The following is a 15,878-nucleotide window of genomic DNA, read 5'->3' as shown; positions in this document are numbered from 1 at the left end:
TCTTTTTTGCTTCATGAAAATAATTTAGAACATGCATGGGAAATTTGTTAGCAAATAATTGGTGAAAGTGGAGTGTGACTCTCCAGAAAATGAAGAAACTCTCCAGAGACTAAGAAAAGAAAATACCTTTGACAGACTTTTCTAATAAACTTGCTTTTTAAAAATAAACAAAAACCAAACAAACAAAAACACAAACAAAGCCCCAACAACAACAAAATGAGAGTTAAGGCTCAAGTGTTACATATTTACAGTGTTAAAAGAGTAGATTCAAGTGCTACCTAATGCAACCCTGCTCTCTGGGTTTCTAAGACCGGAAGCAAGGAAATTGTACACCCGAATCCCCTTCCACCCACCCTGCCCCATGTGAGTGTATAAGTGAATATAAGTATACCTATGTATGTGTGTAAGTAAATCATGCCAAAATGTGAAAGTTCATTATCATATATAGCTGCAGTGGGAGGTCTGTGTGTGTGTGCATATCTATATATATATATATATATATATATGTGTGTGTGTGTGTGTGTATTTGTATGTATATGTATATCTTCCTTTTCCAGTCAAAGGGATTTTTATTTTCTTAGGAGAGGTGGAGTATTCCTTTTGATTTTAAGGGTTGAAGGATAAAACTATAGACTTATCATAATTTTAGGGAATTTAGAAAAGGCATAATAGCTTGCCTGCTGTTTTGAAGGAGCAGAGAAATCAATGAATTAGTTTCTCAGGTCTTTTATTGTTTATAAACAGATATTTCAATACTGTACTTGTCAGATTTTTGGTATAAAAATACTAAAACTTGCACTTAAGATGTAAATCTGATTCGTTTGCACTACGTGCAAATCTGAAATTAGTCTAAATATGTGAAGTAGCATTTTATCAGAATCATTGTAGACAGTTAGGCATAGTTTTATGTTCAATTTGTAAATACACTTCCAAAGGTAACCAACTAGCAAACTGTGTGCTGTCAGTTTCTTTGTTGTCTCAAATTAATGTGAAATTAATTGTTTTTAATTCATCCCCAAAACCTCTGTTTGCCCTGTCTTTTGGAAGAGATGCTAAGATTTTATCAGAACTGCTGAAGCATTTTCAAGAATGAAATTAAAGAATAGCTTGCTTTTTAGTGGGAGCAGGGGGAGAAAGAGTGAGCTAGATTTTCCTTGTGTTGAAACTTCAGTAAGACCTAATGTCAGGGATATGGAATGCTTTACAATGTCTGGCATCCCTGAATGTATCCCTATGTTAACAGTAACTTGCATAATCCTTGTGTACGGGTTTTATGACCTTGTTCGATACCAAGAATTAGTGTAGCAGGCTCTTTAATAGGCAGTATTCATTGAGATGTTTGTGTGTCTGCCTCATAACAACTCTTTAATTACACATTCAGATCCTATGCAGTGAGATTCCTTAACATTTGTAGAATAGATAGTGAGAAAGGGAGATACCTCTTAAGTTTTTGTGTTTAAGTTCTACAGGACAATTTTTTCATTCCTATGTCTGCCACAGCTTTGTTCAACATCATATAGAAAGTCAGCATGAAAGAACAACACATTTTTAATTTTTACCTGGGTTTACTTGAACACAAAATGTTGTGTTATAGTGTAGTTCCTTTAATAGCACCATGTCGATTTGCCAGAAATCTCAGGTGAAGAGAAATAGCTCATTATAGCAGACATAATTAAAAACAAAAGGGGAAAAAAAAACCACCCACAAACAAAAAAAACCCCACAACCAACCAAAAACAACAACAAAAAACACCCCCAAAACTAAAGTAAACCAGCCAAAAATTACCCAAAACACAGCAGGAGGAACAACAAACAAGCAAAACATAAATCACCTTTGTATCTGAGTTGCCAGAATAATATGAAATATATTAGCTGGCACACAAGCATTCAATTCCTGAATTAGGAATCTGTTTGTTATAGGAGCTGCAGAAATAAAAGCTGTGTCAAATTTGAAGAAAATAGTTTCACGTAAATATTTTAATTCTTCTGAAGAAAAACTTATTTCCGAATTTAGTCCCTTTGAGATGAAGAATTAAATTCAGAGCTGTTACTGTGTGAAACTTGTTAACAATATAGTTTAGAGAACTGCATGCTTGCAAAATATTTTTCTTGGAAAACAGGTCACATATTTCCAAAACAGTGTTTTGGTGTTTGTACTATACAAAGTGCTGGCATAGTAGGCAGTTCACTTTTTTCCTCCAGAACAAGGAAGATTCTATGCTTGTCCTTGAGAGTAATAAATGTTCAGAGACACTAATTGCTTCTGCCTGGGCAAGTTAAGTGGACTTTGCAAAATGCGTCGATATGTCTTAATGTTATTTTAATTGTGTAGTTTATAGGCAAGCAATAAACAGCAAGATGTTTGAGATGGATATGAAGATTGCTGCAAGGCATGTGAAACGTAAGCAGCTTCACCAACTGCTACCTAGTCACGTGCTTCAGAAAAAGAAAAAGGTAAACTTGACAAATACTTGAAAAAATAAAGATGCTATTAAGAAATAATTCTTCAGCTTTCTAGGTTTACTAATCAAAGAACTAAAATCACATTTTGAAAGCTTCCTTTTACCTGTATAAGCAATGTGATCTAATTTGACTGTAGCAGTGTTACTAGGCGCACTAAGTATAATACTAGATTTCCCAGAACATCAAAAACGTAGCTAGTATCTTCAGGTCTGGCTGAAATATCATACTTTGTTGGCTTTCCTAAATTAAACATAGTTAAAACAGTGTAATAATAATGTTTTAAAGCTCTCTTGCTATTTTAGCATGCAGGTCACCTAAAGGAAACATATGTAACAGTACCAATAGAACAGTCAAGCAATACTCACTGTCTCCAGCTTTTTCTTCTTAAATTATTACTTAGATTTTCATCTAAGTCTCCTAAATGTAAAATTGCGAGTCATCAAATAGAAGCAATGTAGAATGTTGAACTTGTTGCTGCCTTTTGTATCGAATATGACTGTGTTGCTGCAACTGAGGCTGAATACTTCGAGAATAGAGTCTGAAGAGAAGTGTTGTATACTCTTCTAATGAAAGGATTTAAACGACAGTTTTGACATTAGAAAATTGCCCATTGCTTACCCAAGGCTATTTTCTCCCTCAATATCTAGTTTACCTGTGGGATCATACATGAGAATGGTAGCACAATTTTTAATTAGGCTGTTGTGTTAAATGTTATTTACTTTCAATGAAGACAGAAAGAGGAGGGTTGACTACTGAATTTAACAATTTAGCCTGTATTTCAGAATCTCTGCTTCTTAGTGTTAGCTTATTCTCAGAGTAGTACAGGTTTGCCTGTTTTTGTGAATACCTAAAGCACTGTTACATACTGTGTTTTAGGTGTATCTGAATAATATGCTTTATTACTATAGTTGTTTTATATTAACTGCTTTTTTAAGGAATAGGAAATCTTGTATTGAAATGAAGTATAAATCTGTTTATAATACATTTCAGAGGGCAATGTAAATATTAAGTAATGTATCTCTTTAAGTAGTACTGTGTCATAGGAGGATTTTTCTTCTCCAGTCACTGTCTTAAATTCAAATCGTTCTCTAAGGTCTTTCTATTAATTGCTGGTTTGGTGTACATTTGTGTTACTTTGAAGCTAATTAAACCAGTATCCATAAACCCACAAAACATTTTAAAAAATGAAATAAAGCTGAAAATACAGTCACTAAATATAAAACCAGTTTATGTTGTTTTTGAACACCACTGGTTTAGACAGAGCTGTACCTGAATTGTGAACGTGAAAACGTAAATGCTAGTAGTGACAGGGTAGTGGATTATTGGCATGCAAAAGAATTTGAAAATTTTCCATTTACGTTTTGTGTTTTTCAAATGCTCCTGCTTTTGATTTCTAAAAATGTACTTAATTTACCTGCATTTAAGGCGTGCATACATGGCATGTATACATGCTTAGTTTATGGTAGAAGCTCATTACTTTTAAATCACCTCTTGTTTCTCTTTTTCTCACAGATGTAACAGCTAACACTTTGCATAACTGAAATATTACACTGAGTTCTGCGATGTTTTTTAAGCCCTTATTAAGACTATGTTTTCTTTTGTGGATTGCAGCATTCGACAGAAGGGATCAGGTTGGCAACTCTGAATGACAGCAGTCTAGACTTGTCTATGGACAGTGATAACAGCACGTCTGTGCCTTCGCCTACTAGTGCTATGAAGACGAGTCCATTGAACAGTTCTGGAAGTTCTCAGGGGTAATGAAGACTTTGTCTTGTTGCTGCTTTCTGTTCCTGAACTACTAGTACTAAAAACATAGCAAATGCTGCATGTGTCAAACACCACAGTTATCAAGGTGTGAATGTTCCAAAATGGTGCTTTCAGACATTTGTATTTCCAGTTTGAGCACTAGAGCAGGGCTAAATCTGGGGGATAGGGAACCTGGCATTGGGCTTTAGATGAGGAGTTAAAAGGTTAGGTAGAGATGCCTGGAAGAACAAGGTGGTATAAGAACTTGGGGGTGTTGTAGCAGGAGGTTGTGAGAGGTATTGAGCAGGAAGTTGATGTCTGAGAGTCAGGAAGTTACATGAGTTTTGGATTGAAATCTGAGACGGTAGAGAAGTTTAGTCTTTCTGTCTAAGAAACCAGTAGTGCTACTGCTATTACAGATGTTCCTAAGCTTCATTTGAATAGATATCATATATTCTGTTGTACTTTCAAAGTAAACATATTAATATTTATCTTGATCCTAACTTGCTGTATTCTTTTCCTATGTAAACTTCAGTTTGCCCAAGCAAACAGGATTCTACAGTCTCTTCTTTCAAGAGTCTTGTGTTTGTCTATTTGATACACAGAGAAGTTAACGTCATTCTCCTACAATTGTGTGGTACTAAATGTGTATTATAGGAAGCTGTGTAGGATAGAAAACTTCAGTGAACTTATTCCTTTTTTTCAAATGCTCATTTAGTTAAGTCGTCTTTGGTGATTTCCAATAGTTGATGCCACTGGCCATGCTATTAAAACAAGTTTGTGATATCTAGGAATATCACGCTTGAAGTGGAAATGGTCTTGTGTTGTTTTTAGGCACGTGTTACTTCCCTATTTCTTGAAAATGAAAAAAGAGGTTTTTTTCATGTGAAATCCTAGGGCCTTTCCTTGGGAATTCAAGACTGAAATCATAAGTCATAATGGTTGTGTGTAGATGAAAAACAAACTTTCTATTCTTGTCCTGCTATGCCGATTTTGTTCCATCCTTCAGGAAAATAGATGCTATGTTTTCTCTTGCACCTTATTTGGGTAGACATTGCCTTAACTTTTGACTTCGTTTAATGCATCGTTTTACTAGTCTGAAAAACTGTCTTTGAAGAGATCCAGATTAAATATTTGAAACAGCTGCCATTGCTCAAGTTCGATAGTAGATTGCCAATGCTCATTTCTGTCTTTCTACTGTGACATAGTGTTACAAGTTCCGTTCTGTGATGTAGGTAAAATCCTGGTGACTATGATATGATGTGAAGAAAGGCAGATCACAGAGCACCATAGCTTTACTAAGGTTCAGCATTTTGTCGTTTTTCTCTTTTTAGCAGAAGCAGTCCTGCGCCAGCTGTAACTGCAGCATCTGTGACCAACATACAGGCTTCTGAAGTCACTGTGCCACAAATAAATTCCAGTGAAAGCTCAGGGGGTAAGAAAAATGACATAGTATCTTGTTTCTATTCATTATTGTGATGTTTGTAAAACAAGTTTACTTAAGTCTTTACTTAACACATGCTCTCCTTGATGTACAAATTTAAATAATTTTAGGACTGAGGAAATCATGGTGGAATATTTTGTGCCACAGTGTTTGTTTATTCTTTTGTTCTTAGGGATTTATATTTGCCATTCACAACAGCAATCCTTTTCTGATGATCTGATGCAGGTCTGTAGTTCAGTTGATCAAAGGAGGAAAAACTATCTAAAGCTGGAAGAGCGATTTTTATATTTTTTTTAATCCATTTTGTAGTGAAACCCAAGAGGTGGTTCTGTACTGTCTGTGATCTGTGCTTCCATGTTACTTCTCCTTGTGCTTCACGAAATTGATGATGAGAATAAAAAAGTCTCGGATATAAGCAGAATATGTGCTGCTTACTGATGTCTTTTCAAATATGTCCCACTTCATCCTCCATGGTTTCCTCTAAGAAAAAGTATTCTTTACTTAATACATTTAAGAAGTCAATTTTTAAGAACAAAGGCATCTGGTAAAAATGTTCACTTAGGCTCAGGTGCTCTTCTTTTATGATGGAACTTCAGCTGCATATAAGCAGCAAGTGAGAAACAGATGGGAGAGAGGACTGAGTGGTTAGCCTTTGAATGTGAGATCTCTCTTAATTCGCTCAGACATGTGGGACAGCAGAGTCCTACTGTTCTGATGGTTTGTTTTTTTTTTTTTTCATTTTGTTATAAGTCACAGGTGCATCGTTGTGCGTAAATTTGTCCATGAGCACTAAATGGAGCTTAAATGGCAAGACTGTTTCTTGGATGTGGAAGCATATCAGGAGTTCTTCATTCTTTTATTTTTGTTAATCAAAAGCACTCACCTGACAGTTAATGAAAATTTTCCTTAATATGATTTCCTTAATATAAAAATTCCTTAATATAATTAAGATGTCCTTAATATTATTAAAACAAAAGTTTCCTTAGGATATTCCTGGGGCATCTCCCTATGTGTGCTTGTTGGTTTGAGGTAGGCAATTGATGAGGTGGAGCTTTGTCATATGGAGCATTTTTCAAAGGATATATGGAATGTCAGATCTTTGGCTGATGTTCTGTGGTAGCTTCATATCTGTCATCAAACTTCATTTTTGGGTGAGAAACAACAAACATGTTTGAATGACAAAGGGAGTATTAAATTACTCTTGGATTTGATTTAAGGCAGTCTTTGGCACTGCATATGTATATCAGAGTACAGAAACAGTAGGACTTTGGATATCAAGAGTAATATAACTATTTAAGCACAAAGATCTGGGCTAGTATACCCTGCTGTTAAGCAGGTTGATTAGACAAAGCATAGTGTCACTGACATGACTGTCTGCTGCAGGAATTTGCTCTCATAATGAACTTGAAAGGGAACTGTGCTGTGGATGCCCATCTGCTATTTCAAATGGGATGCTTGTACCACGGACTCTAGCACTAACTGTACCACTTCCTTGATGCCTACTTGATAACAGTGGTTTTGCATAGAGACCAAAAATACCAGTGATTGAACTGAAATGGTTGTGTTGAAAATCATCTTGTTGACGCTTTTTAAATTATTTATCCATAGGTACTTCAAATGAAAGCATTCCTCAAACTGCCACACAACCAGCCATTTCTCCACCACCAAAGCCTACCATCTCTAGAATTGCTTCCTCAGCATATCTATTAAATCCATCACCAAGAACTTCAGGAAATGTTGCAACAAAAATGCCTAGCCCTGTCACAGCAGTGAAAAGGACATCTTCTCCACATAAAGAAGAGTCTCCCAAGAAAATGAAAATTGAAGAGGTATTTGAAATTTTGAGTCCATACCACAGGAATGTCCAAAACTTGGAATATTCATTTCAGACAGAGAGTGCTGATTCTCATATTCCAGGTTTCAAATATTTTGTTGTATGGGGTGTGTATTTCCTACTCTGATTGCCTTGCTGCTTTATGTGTTTGACTTGCTTGTGTTAGTGATTTTTATTATGCTGATACTCATCTGTACTGTGTTAAGCAGAAATGCTTAGATTCTAAATTTTCTATTCTTAAAAGCAGTTTTTTGTTGGAGTATAATGTTAAGTCTCACAACTGATTCTGCCATAAAGTGTTTTTTATGACTTTATTTTCTTGCTTATTTTTTGAAGTTTGTTTTTTAAATTTTCTTCTCTTAATAGTTTCTGGTTTTGTTTGCATTTCAGCAGGATGAAATAAGTGAAGATACTAGCTGTATAGATTTGAATGAGCATGAAAAAATGGAAACTAAGGTATCTATGCCTAGACCATACAACTTTGTATATATTAATTGGGACTCTTTCTTGTGAAATGCTTGTGTTTCCCTCTAGGAATGACTAAGAGGATATAGATATAGTAGACGATATAGTAGATATATAGTACTATATATGTAGTAGATACATATAGCAGATATACGGACTATATAGTAGATGTAGTATAGACTCTCCAGTAAATATATCAAAATGATATGTTATTTTTCAGTGTCTATGTCAATCTGAATAAATTGCAGTATATTACCTGCTGCCAGACTAACCTGAGCCTGAGTCCACGGTCACATAGAACAGTGATATCTTTACTGGTCATTCACACATTAATATGCATAGTGAAAAAATGAATGATATTTATATTTAAATTTGTTGGGTCATGTGTATGTCTGTATGCTTTGCTTTTGCCTGCAACCCAAACTTGTCATGTGTTACTTAAAGAACAGTTGTTCTATGTATTCCACTGGGATTTTTGCAAGCTGGGCTGAGAATCCCAGAGCCAGGTTCTACCTTGTTCACTCTTTAGAATTAAAAATAAGTTTCAAATGGTGGTAAATAGGCATTTACGGATAGTAAAACTATTGTATGAAGTGACAGCATACACTTTGAGTACTTCCAGAGATTCAAGCGTGCTCCTTCAGTATCTTGTAATTCAGCAGACAATTTTTCTGCGTATTGGTTGGTGACAGTCACCCTTTAGCCTCAGTATAGCAGCTCTCCACTTCGGTGTATACAGCTTAATAGGGCACATTCTCTTGTCTTTGGAATACTCTGGAAAATATGCCGAGAAATTTAAATACCTGTAAAGTATTTAAGTTCTTTGGTTTATAGTTTCCACACCCTGAAGTGAGGAATGGTATCTTGTTATGTAGTCGCCTTGAAATCTCTTCGAACTCTAGACAGGTGAAGGCAGAAATGCACGTAAGCATTTAATTCTAACATTGAAAATAGATCCTCTCGAATCAGATCATCATAAATGACATAGGTAATCCTGTTAGCTTTTCTTGTCAGTCTCATTTAAATCTCATGTCCTTAATATGCATAGAAGGAAACAGTGAAATGAAATTATTTAATTAACATAAACATAGGTTTTCCTCCATTGAAATGTATGCTTTTTTGTTAGAGTATGGTACAATTTTAACTAACAGCTTGTTTACATTAAAATGAGAGTGTGCCACTGTCCTGACTTAGCCATGCAGTTCAACTGTTTTACCTGAAAAACTGGTTCTGACATTCATCTCTTCATCCAGAAAGCTGATTCAACCCATTAAAGTAGCAGGAAAACTTTTTTGGCAGAATGGTGAAAGGATTGGAAAAGCAGTTGAATTTGTAACAAATTCAGTAGCTTTTCACATGGTCTTCCCTGATACTGCTACACTTCTGTCTTTAATGAATTGAATGACACTTAATGTTTTCTTATAGGATTCTGTTTAAAAGGCATTAAGTGGTTAAACAAGTGGCAACTGAGAAATTATGTGGCTTGCGTTGATGTCAGATTCCTAATCAGTAAAACATCTTCTAGTGTGGTGATTTCCGTATTATAAAAGCATGGGTATTAATGCAGCACCTGTCGATACTTACCTTTTTTCTTTTGCTGTATATGCACAACTTAAGGCATTCTGGTTACTGGGGTTTGGTATAAATAGGTTTTATAATTGGAAGTGGTGTAACTGTGGTGATGTTTTTATTTTTAGGAGCAACTTGAGACAGAAGTGAATGTTAATTCTCAAACAGAAACTCTTCAGACAACTTCTCTGCAAGCTCCTCAGGTACTGTTTTCAAAAACACCACCTCACTCTGTGTGTCTGTGCTAATCTGTAGTGAAAACATTGAAATGAGTCCAGATTTTAAAAACAAATGTATAATTTTTAATATAATTCCATTGTATGGAAAGCTGTTTGTTGTTACTGTCATAATTTTTGTGTTTTAGATGGTCATTGATCTTATTGAATGTGCATTGTAGCTAAACATGTATGGCTTGCCATACAAACTGACCGAAGCTGGATTCGCTCTTCTGAATTGTGCCTTCAAAGTAAGGGGCTCAGTTTATTCCTTTGTGCTTTGCACATCACAGAATAATCCTTTCTAACAAGGAAACAAATGCTTAAATAGCTGCTACTCAAAGATATCTTGGTAGAGGTTGAGAATGTCTGAAATGTAACTTCAGATTCTGATATTTGGTATAAGAGAGAGAAGTTGTAATATTATAATTCATTAGCCAGCTGTATTGCTTCACTGCAGGTATTCTAAGTGTAAGGAACATTGGAAAAATAGGCACTAAGTTGAGAATTCTGTGGCATTTTCTTGAATTTTTGTTCCTAATATTGTAACAGCTTTTAGAGAACACGTCTTTGTCTTTACTAGCATTTTTAAGCTTCTCATAGTGCTCTACTGATTAAAGTTTCACTATTGCAAAGCATTTTCTGCACTTTTCTCATGATGTGTAGTGAATACATTGACTAAAAATTGAGATATATTGTAATAATATTAATGATATTTGTTATTGGACTTTTTGAACTACATGAGCAGTGCTGAATAAAGGTACCAAAATTGTTTTGCAAAAATTCTAGATGTTGCATGAGCAACATGTAACAGCTTCAGGGAAATTTTTAGATCATTTAGTACACCAAGTTTATTTTGCCTGTTTTTGAGGTATGATTATATAAAGCTTTGTGGCTTTCACAAGTGGAGTAGTTGTTGCTTTAGCAAAGGTAATCTAGAAACTTTACAAGTATGGTGGACCTCTTCTGTCATTTTTCAGTATTCCCTTGGCTTTGTTTAAAACACTGCTCACATTACAGAAAACAGAAACACGTTAAACTGCAGGTCAGCACTGACCAGAGTGGGCTACAGGGGCGGGGGGAGTTGGAAGCTCAAAGCTGTTTTGCCCCGAGTCCTTGTTGCATTGTGCTTTGCTACTGTATCAGTGTTAACTCGATTAATTTCTTCTTAATAAAAAAAACACTTAAGAGCAGTCATTTTAATGCAGTTTTTACCATGTATGAAATGTACCTTATATTAGTTTTGAGTGTTTGTAACAGAAAACATTTTATGATAAATCATGAGAAGCAGCGCATAATAACTACATTACTTGGGTTGTCAGTCTGCCGAAGTGAAGGAGAAATAATTCAAAATAATAAAAAATAAAAAATCCCCAGCAACAACACACTTAAGAAGACAACCACCACCACCAATAGAGGCTTATTAAGCATGTGAGGAATTGGTCAGTCACACTGAATCTTGAGAATGCTTCTTTTTCTTTGTTTTCCTTTATTTGGCTTTAAATATAAGTTTGCTGGATGGGGTTAAGTCTTTTAAGGGAGAAAATGTTCAGATAATATTCAAGGTGCAATTCTTAACCCAGTAATATAGGACTGTTTTAGAGTTCATCGTATCTTTTCCATGTAAATCTAAACCAGTATGACATGTTGGAGATTTGGCTGTAAAGAGCTTTTAAACAGTCTGAAAAGTGAATATATGAAGACTCATACTTTGCATTGGGGACAGTTTTTCTTCATTCATAAAGTTTGCGGGATGAGGCTTACGACTGCATTGTTCAAAGGAATTTTTAGATAGTGAAGATGTAGGTCAGATAGTAGATGTCACCAATCAAGCACTGTTATTATGTGGATACTATGTTTTATTATAATGCAGGTTATTAGTAGGCTTAGCTTTATCTGCAGCACTTCCTAATTTCTTGCAGTTGTCAAAAAAGGAAATGCACACTATGAAAGAGACTGTATAGGTAAAGGAAATATCTGCTTCTATATTTATAGTTCTATAGTTCTATAGTTCTATTCTATATTTATAGTTTGTAATTTTCCTCATGTTGTTATATTCCTAAAAACTCCTCTAAAGATCTTGTTTTTAAAGTTAGTGCCAATTACTACAATATTTTTATTTTGATATTTACCAAGTTAAAATACAACCAAACTTCTTCTTTTCTTTTCAGAAAACACCCAGTACAGACCTTTCAGATATCCCTGCTCTCCCTGCAAATCCTATTCCCGTTATCAAGAATTCAATAAAATTGAGATTGAACCGGTAAAAACAACCTCAGGGGTCCAATAAACAGTATCTGCCAATTCAACCTGTTGTCTTCTAATGGTAGAAAAAAAGGAGAACGAAGGGTGCAAGACTAGAACATGACCGCAAATGGATTTAGGTATATTTTGTGCACTTCCCTTTCTGGGCTAAAATCACCACTTGGTTGGATGTCCAGGTTAGTATGTGAAGCCAGGAGTACAATTAATGTGTTAGCAACAGTTAAATATTTCGAAGGATTACTGCCTTTAAAAACATGAACACTATTTGTAGCCATATTTGACATTCTGATTTGTTTGATTCATTGTTTCAAAATTGAGATAAAACTGGCATAAGAATCCCTTAAATGCACTTTTATGTACTTTTTTTAATTGAAGTATGACTGATTTTAGATCTTCAGCTGATACACTTTGATTTTATTGAAGAATCTCTTCAATAGTAGTAATCTGCAAATTGGATGATGTTCTGTGGTATACTGTACATAGAAAACAAAGTGTACAGTGTATCTAGTTCAACTGCCATCAAGCAGCAGTAAGCCTTTAAAATGGAATGTCAAATCTTGAGGTTATAAGACTTATGTTGAGGAAGTAATTGGGAAGTTTCAGTGTTGGTGGGACATGATTAAGATGTGGTCTGCTTTTATTTATAGGATTGTTTTAAGGTGCATACGGATCAGCAACCAAACAGCAAATAAACTTTTCTTTGAGCTAACCGAACTCCTTATTCCCTTTTTGATCCCTTTATTTCTTGGGGAAAGCTGTTGTGTTTAATGTTGGGGTTTTGTTTTTTTGCAGCTTGTATGCACCATATAGGACAATAGCTACTTATACAAAAGAAAAACAAGCCAGATCCTCCTTTGGGTTCCTCCCTGCCCCTTACCTAATCATAATAGCTCGTGGCCTGTAGGCACAAGTTCAAAATTTTGTCCCATGACTAAAGTGTTTCAGTAAATATTGCGTGCCTGTGAAATACAACACCTGTCTTGATGGCCTTTGAATCACTAAATATAAGATCATTTTTGTACACTCCAGAAAAGTCCTGTATGCAGTAAAGAGCTTCAAATTTTAAATAGGCAAAAATATTTTTCCCTAAGAATTTTAATCTTTTTTATTTTTAGATGGCTCATGGGAAATAGTTTTACATACTGAACAACATTGAATTTTTAAAAATCATATTTCTAGTAAGCACTTGACATCTAGTAAGCTCTCTTACTCCTATGTTTTGTTCTTGTAGTTCTATCAAAAAAGATAAGTAACAACTTTTTCTTTTGAAAGAACTGAATCTCTCATGGCAAAGAACAGCAGTATTTGAGGAACGTGAGGGATGCCAACAGTAATACCAGATGTAGATAACAAACTTCATGTTACTATTACCTAAGTCTGAAATACGTGGGATGTCAAATCATACTTCCCATACTTTGATTAGCATGTTTTATGAACTCCCTTCTCCCGTTGTGCTCCATCCTATTACATGTGCATCTTTCATGTTAAAATTAAATTACTTACACTCTTGCCCTTATCCTTCTAAATTAATTCTCCAAAGTCAGAGTGTAGCTTCTCTTTTACTTAGGCTGTGCAGTAACTGAAGGGGTTTTTTTTGCCATTTGTCTAAGATGTCTAGTATACAATATTTCTCTTTTCCTTGCCCTGTGCAGCCTGCTGTTGTCTGCCCCCAAAGAAGGTTATATTAACAGTTGAAGTGTACAAGGTGTCTGTGTATTTTGTGTAGCTATGGAGTTTAGATTGAAATTGCCAGGCACAAATTTAGTCTTGTCATTTTGTTTACACATCAGAAAATCTTTTTCATTTTATTAAACGTTTCATGTAACTGCACCCAAGTTTTGCCAAGCTGGAAACTTGGAACTTTTCTGTATAGTGACTTTTTAATTCTAGTTTTCATAACCTGGAGATCAGACTGTTGCTTTCGCATGATGTACGTAGTGTCTCATGACTGGAGTTTGCTTTGTTTTATAGTATCTGTACTCCTTGTATTTTTCAAGAGCTATTTTGTAAACAGATGATGTATTTCTCCATTGAAAACACAATAAAAAACAGCACAATCCCATAGTTGTCTGATTTTTCTGAATTCACAATGTTTGTTTTACTCAATTCATATTTAGCTCTTAAATTTTCTGCGAAGACAAAATACAGTATGTCCTGAAGGAAACAATACATAAATGTTCTCTAAATAAGCCTGGTATTAGGTACAGGACGGGGAAGGAACAATTGGCAGGATGTTGAGTTCTAGGCTGTTAGAGGGAAAGGTGCATTGTGCAGTCGCTTGGTGGGGGGCAGAGGTTATTGCCAAAAAACCCCCAATTTTTAAGAGCATCCGTTCCTTGTCTCCTGACTAGGGGTCCATCTCAAAAGCTTAAATTCTTAAAAGCTGACAAAAAATATAAGAAATCTGTGCATAAACAATTTTGGGGTATACTATTTTCTTTAGAAGTTTGGACTCCATTTACATTAGCTGTAACAGTTTTGGCATTTAACACTTGCCTTTCTTGCAAGTGACTATTTCTTATGTCAGCAGATGGCACTGTTTCTCTTTTTGTCAAACAGTTTAAGCTTGGTTTGAAATAAAAGTAAAAAATTACAAGTAGCTGTGCATCACTTAATTGATCTCTGTATCAGCATGAGCCCAGTCCTCCAAATGCTTGATGTGAGTAACTTTAAGTAGCCTCCTTTTGACTGAATTTCTTTAACTGCTAAAACCACTGATGATTATGGTCTTCATATTATAATTATCCTGCCTAAAACAATAAAACTTTGTGTTGTATATATTTTTCACAGCACGCAATTGCTTGTCTTGTTTAGAATGGATTCATCATCTTTATATCCTGCCCATGCCCTCTCCCTTTCATCACAGCTGATGTTATTTATGACTTTAATTCCTCTTTTATTTTCTATGACCAATAAAAATCTACTAGTAGATACACAGATTTCTGTTCAGTGTTTCTCGATCTGCTGGCTGTAGGCTTCAATAGACTTGTTTCTCTGATTTAGCCACCACAAACCTCCAGAAGTAAGTTCATGGACTCATTAGGATCTGCAAACAAAAAGCTGAAAATTACTGTTGTAGCCAAAATAATTAACATTAATAAGCCATGATTCTAACAGATGGCTTTAGACATACTGATTTGAATCAGACATTTGAGTTGATGAGTTCTAGCTGACGTTGTGCTTCCTTGCTGTAGGTATTATGTGTGCATGCTATTTCTTAGTGCATTTTTTTAATCGAAAAAATCTTTGAAATTGTAGCTACAAGTATATAACAACTGACTAGTAATGTGTCAATTGATAGCAACGTACCTTAATGAGAAAACCAATTTTAATAAACAATAAAAGGTAAAACAGTTCTTCAGCTTCTAGAGTAACCAAAAATAATTCAGTATAATAGCAAGAACATGCTCACTGAGCCAGAATCTGTACTTAATTGCAAGAAAAACTACTGCAGTAGTTACTGAGGAAGCAGAGTATGGTTTCTTTCATGTAACTCTTTTTTTTGTTTCTTGTGTGCATTTGTGCAGCATTTTGCACGTTGAAGTGATCCTGGCGTTCTTTATGTAACTTTATAAACACACTAGTCATTTGACACTAGTCAATTTTTTTTTTAAAGATTCAAGGTTTGCATTGGAAAAACTTCGGTAATCATTTTTATTTTAATAATCTTAGTGGAATTAAGAATCTGTTCAATAGATACAAAGTGCCTTGGATTTATTGATAGAGGCAGATGCAATTTGATACGCCTACAAAGTTCGAACTAATAGTTTGAAATATCTACAAACATCAAACATCTGCCGCTATCATCACCAAAAGAATGTGAACTTTGATATCAAACTTCAGAGGGCATGTTTTATTATGAAAGAGATAATACAATG

The 15,878-nt window shown here is 34.9% G+C and overlaps 1 protein-coding gene across 10 annotated transcripts in view; it reads left to right on the top strand.

Moving 5' to 3' along the window:
* The window catches only part of PAPOLA (poly(A) polymerase alpha), a 46,185-nt gene extending 32,123 nt beyond the window's left edge, over positions 1-14,062 (top strand). Inside the window, exons 16-23 of one of the 10 annotated variants that reach the window (XR_010472786.1) lie at positions 2,332-2,453; positions 4,074-4,216; positions 5,543-5,643; positions 7,261-7,481; positions 7,880-7,942; positions 9,649-9,723; positions 9,885-9,986; positions 11,907-14,062. Coding sequence is in view for 8 of the 10 variants with exons in the window: in XM_065063543.1 (XP_064919615.1) it covers positions 2,332-2,453; positions 4,074-4,216; positions 5,543-5,643; positions 7,261-7,481; positions 7,877-7,942; positions 9,649-9,723; positions 9,918-9,986; positions 11,907-12,002 (893 nt within the window). In the remaining 2 variants the exon portion in view is untranslated. Of the gene's footprint in view, positions 1-2,331; positions 2,454-4,073; positions 4,217-5,542; positions 5,644-7,260; positions 7,482-7,876; positions 7,943-9,648; positions 9,724-9,884; positions 9,987-11,906 lie in introns of all 10 variants that reach the window. The other 9 variants (XR_010472785.1, XM_065063545.1, XM_065063543.1 and 6 more) reach the window with 9 other exon arrangements.
* Positions 14,063-15,878: the final 1,816 nt, after the last annotated feature.

Source organism: Columba livia, chromosome 5 (assembly GCF_036013475.1).
Source record: "Columba livia isolate bColLiv1 breed racing homer chromosome 5, bColLiv1.pat.W.v2, whole genome shotgun sequence".
NCBI classification, from domain to species: domain Eukaryota; kingdom Metazoa; phylum Chordata; class Aves; order Columbiformes; family Columbidae; genus Columba; species Columba livia.
Note: the sequence above shows the minus strand (reverse complement) of the source record. Positions and strands in the feature narration are given on the sequence as shown.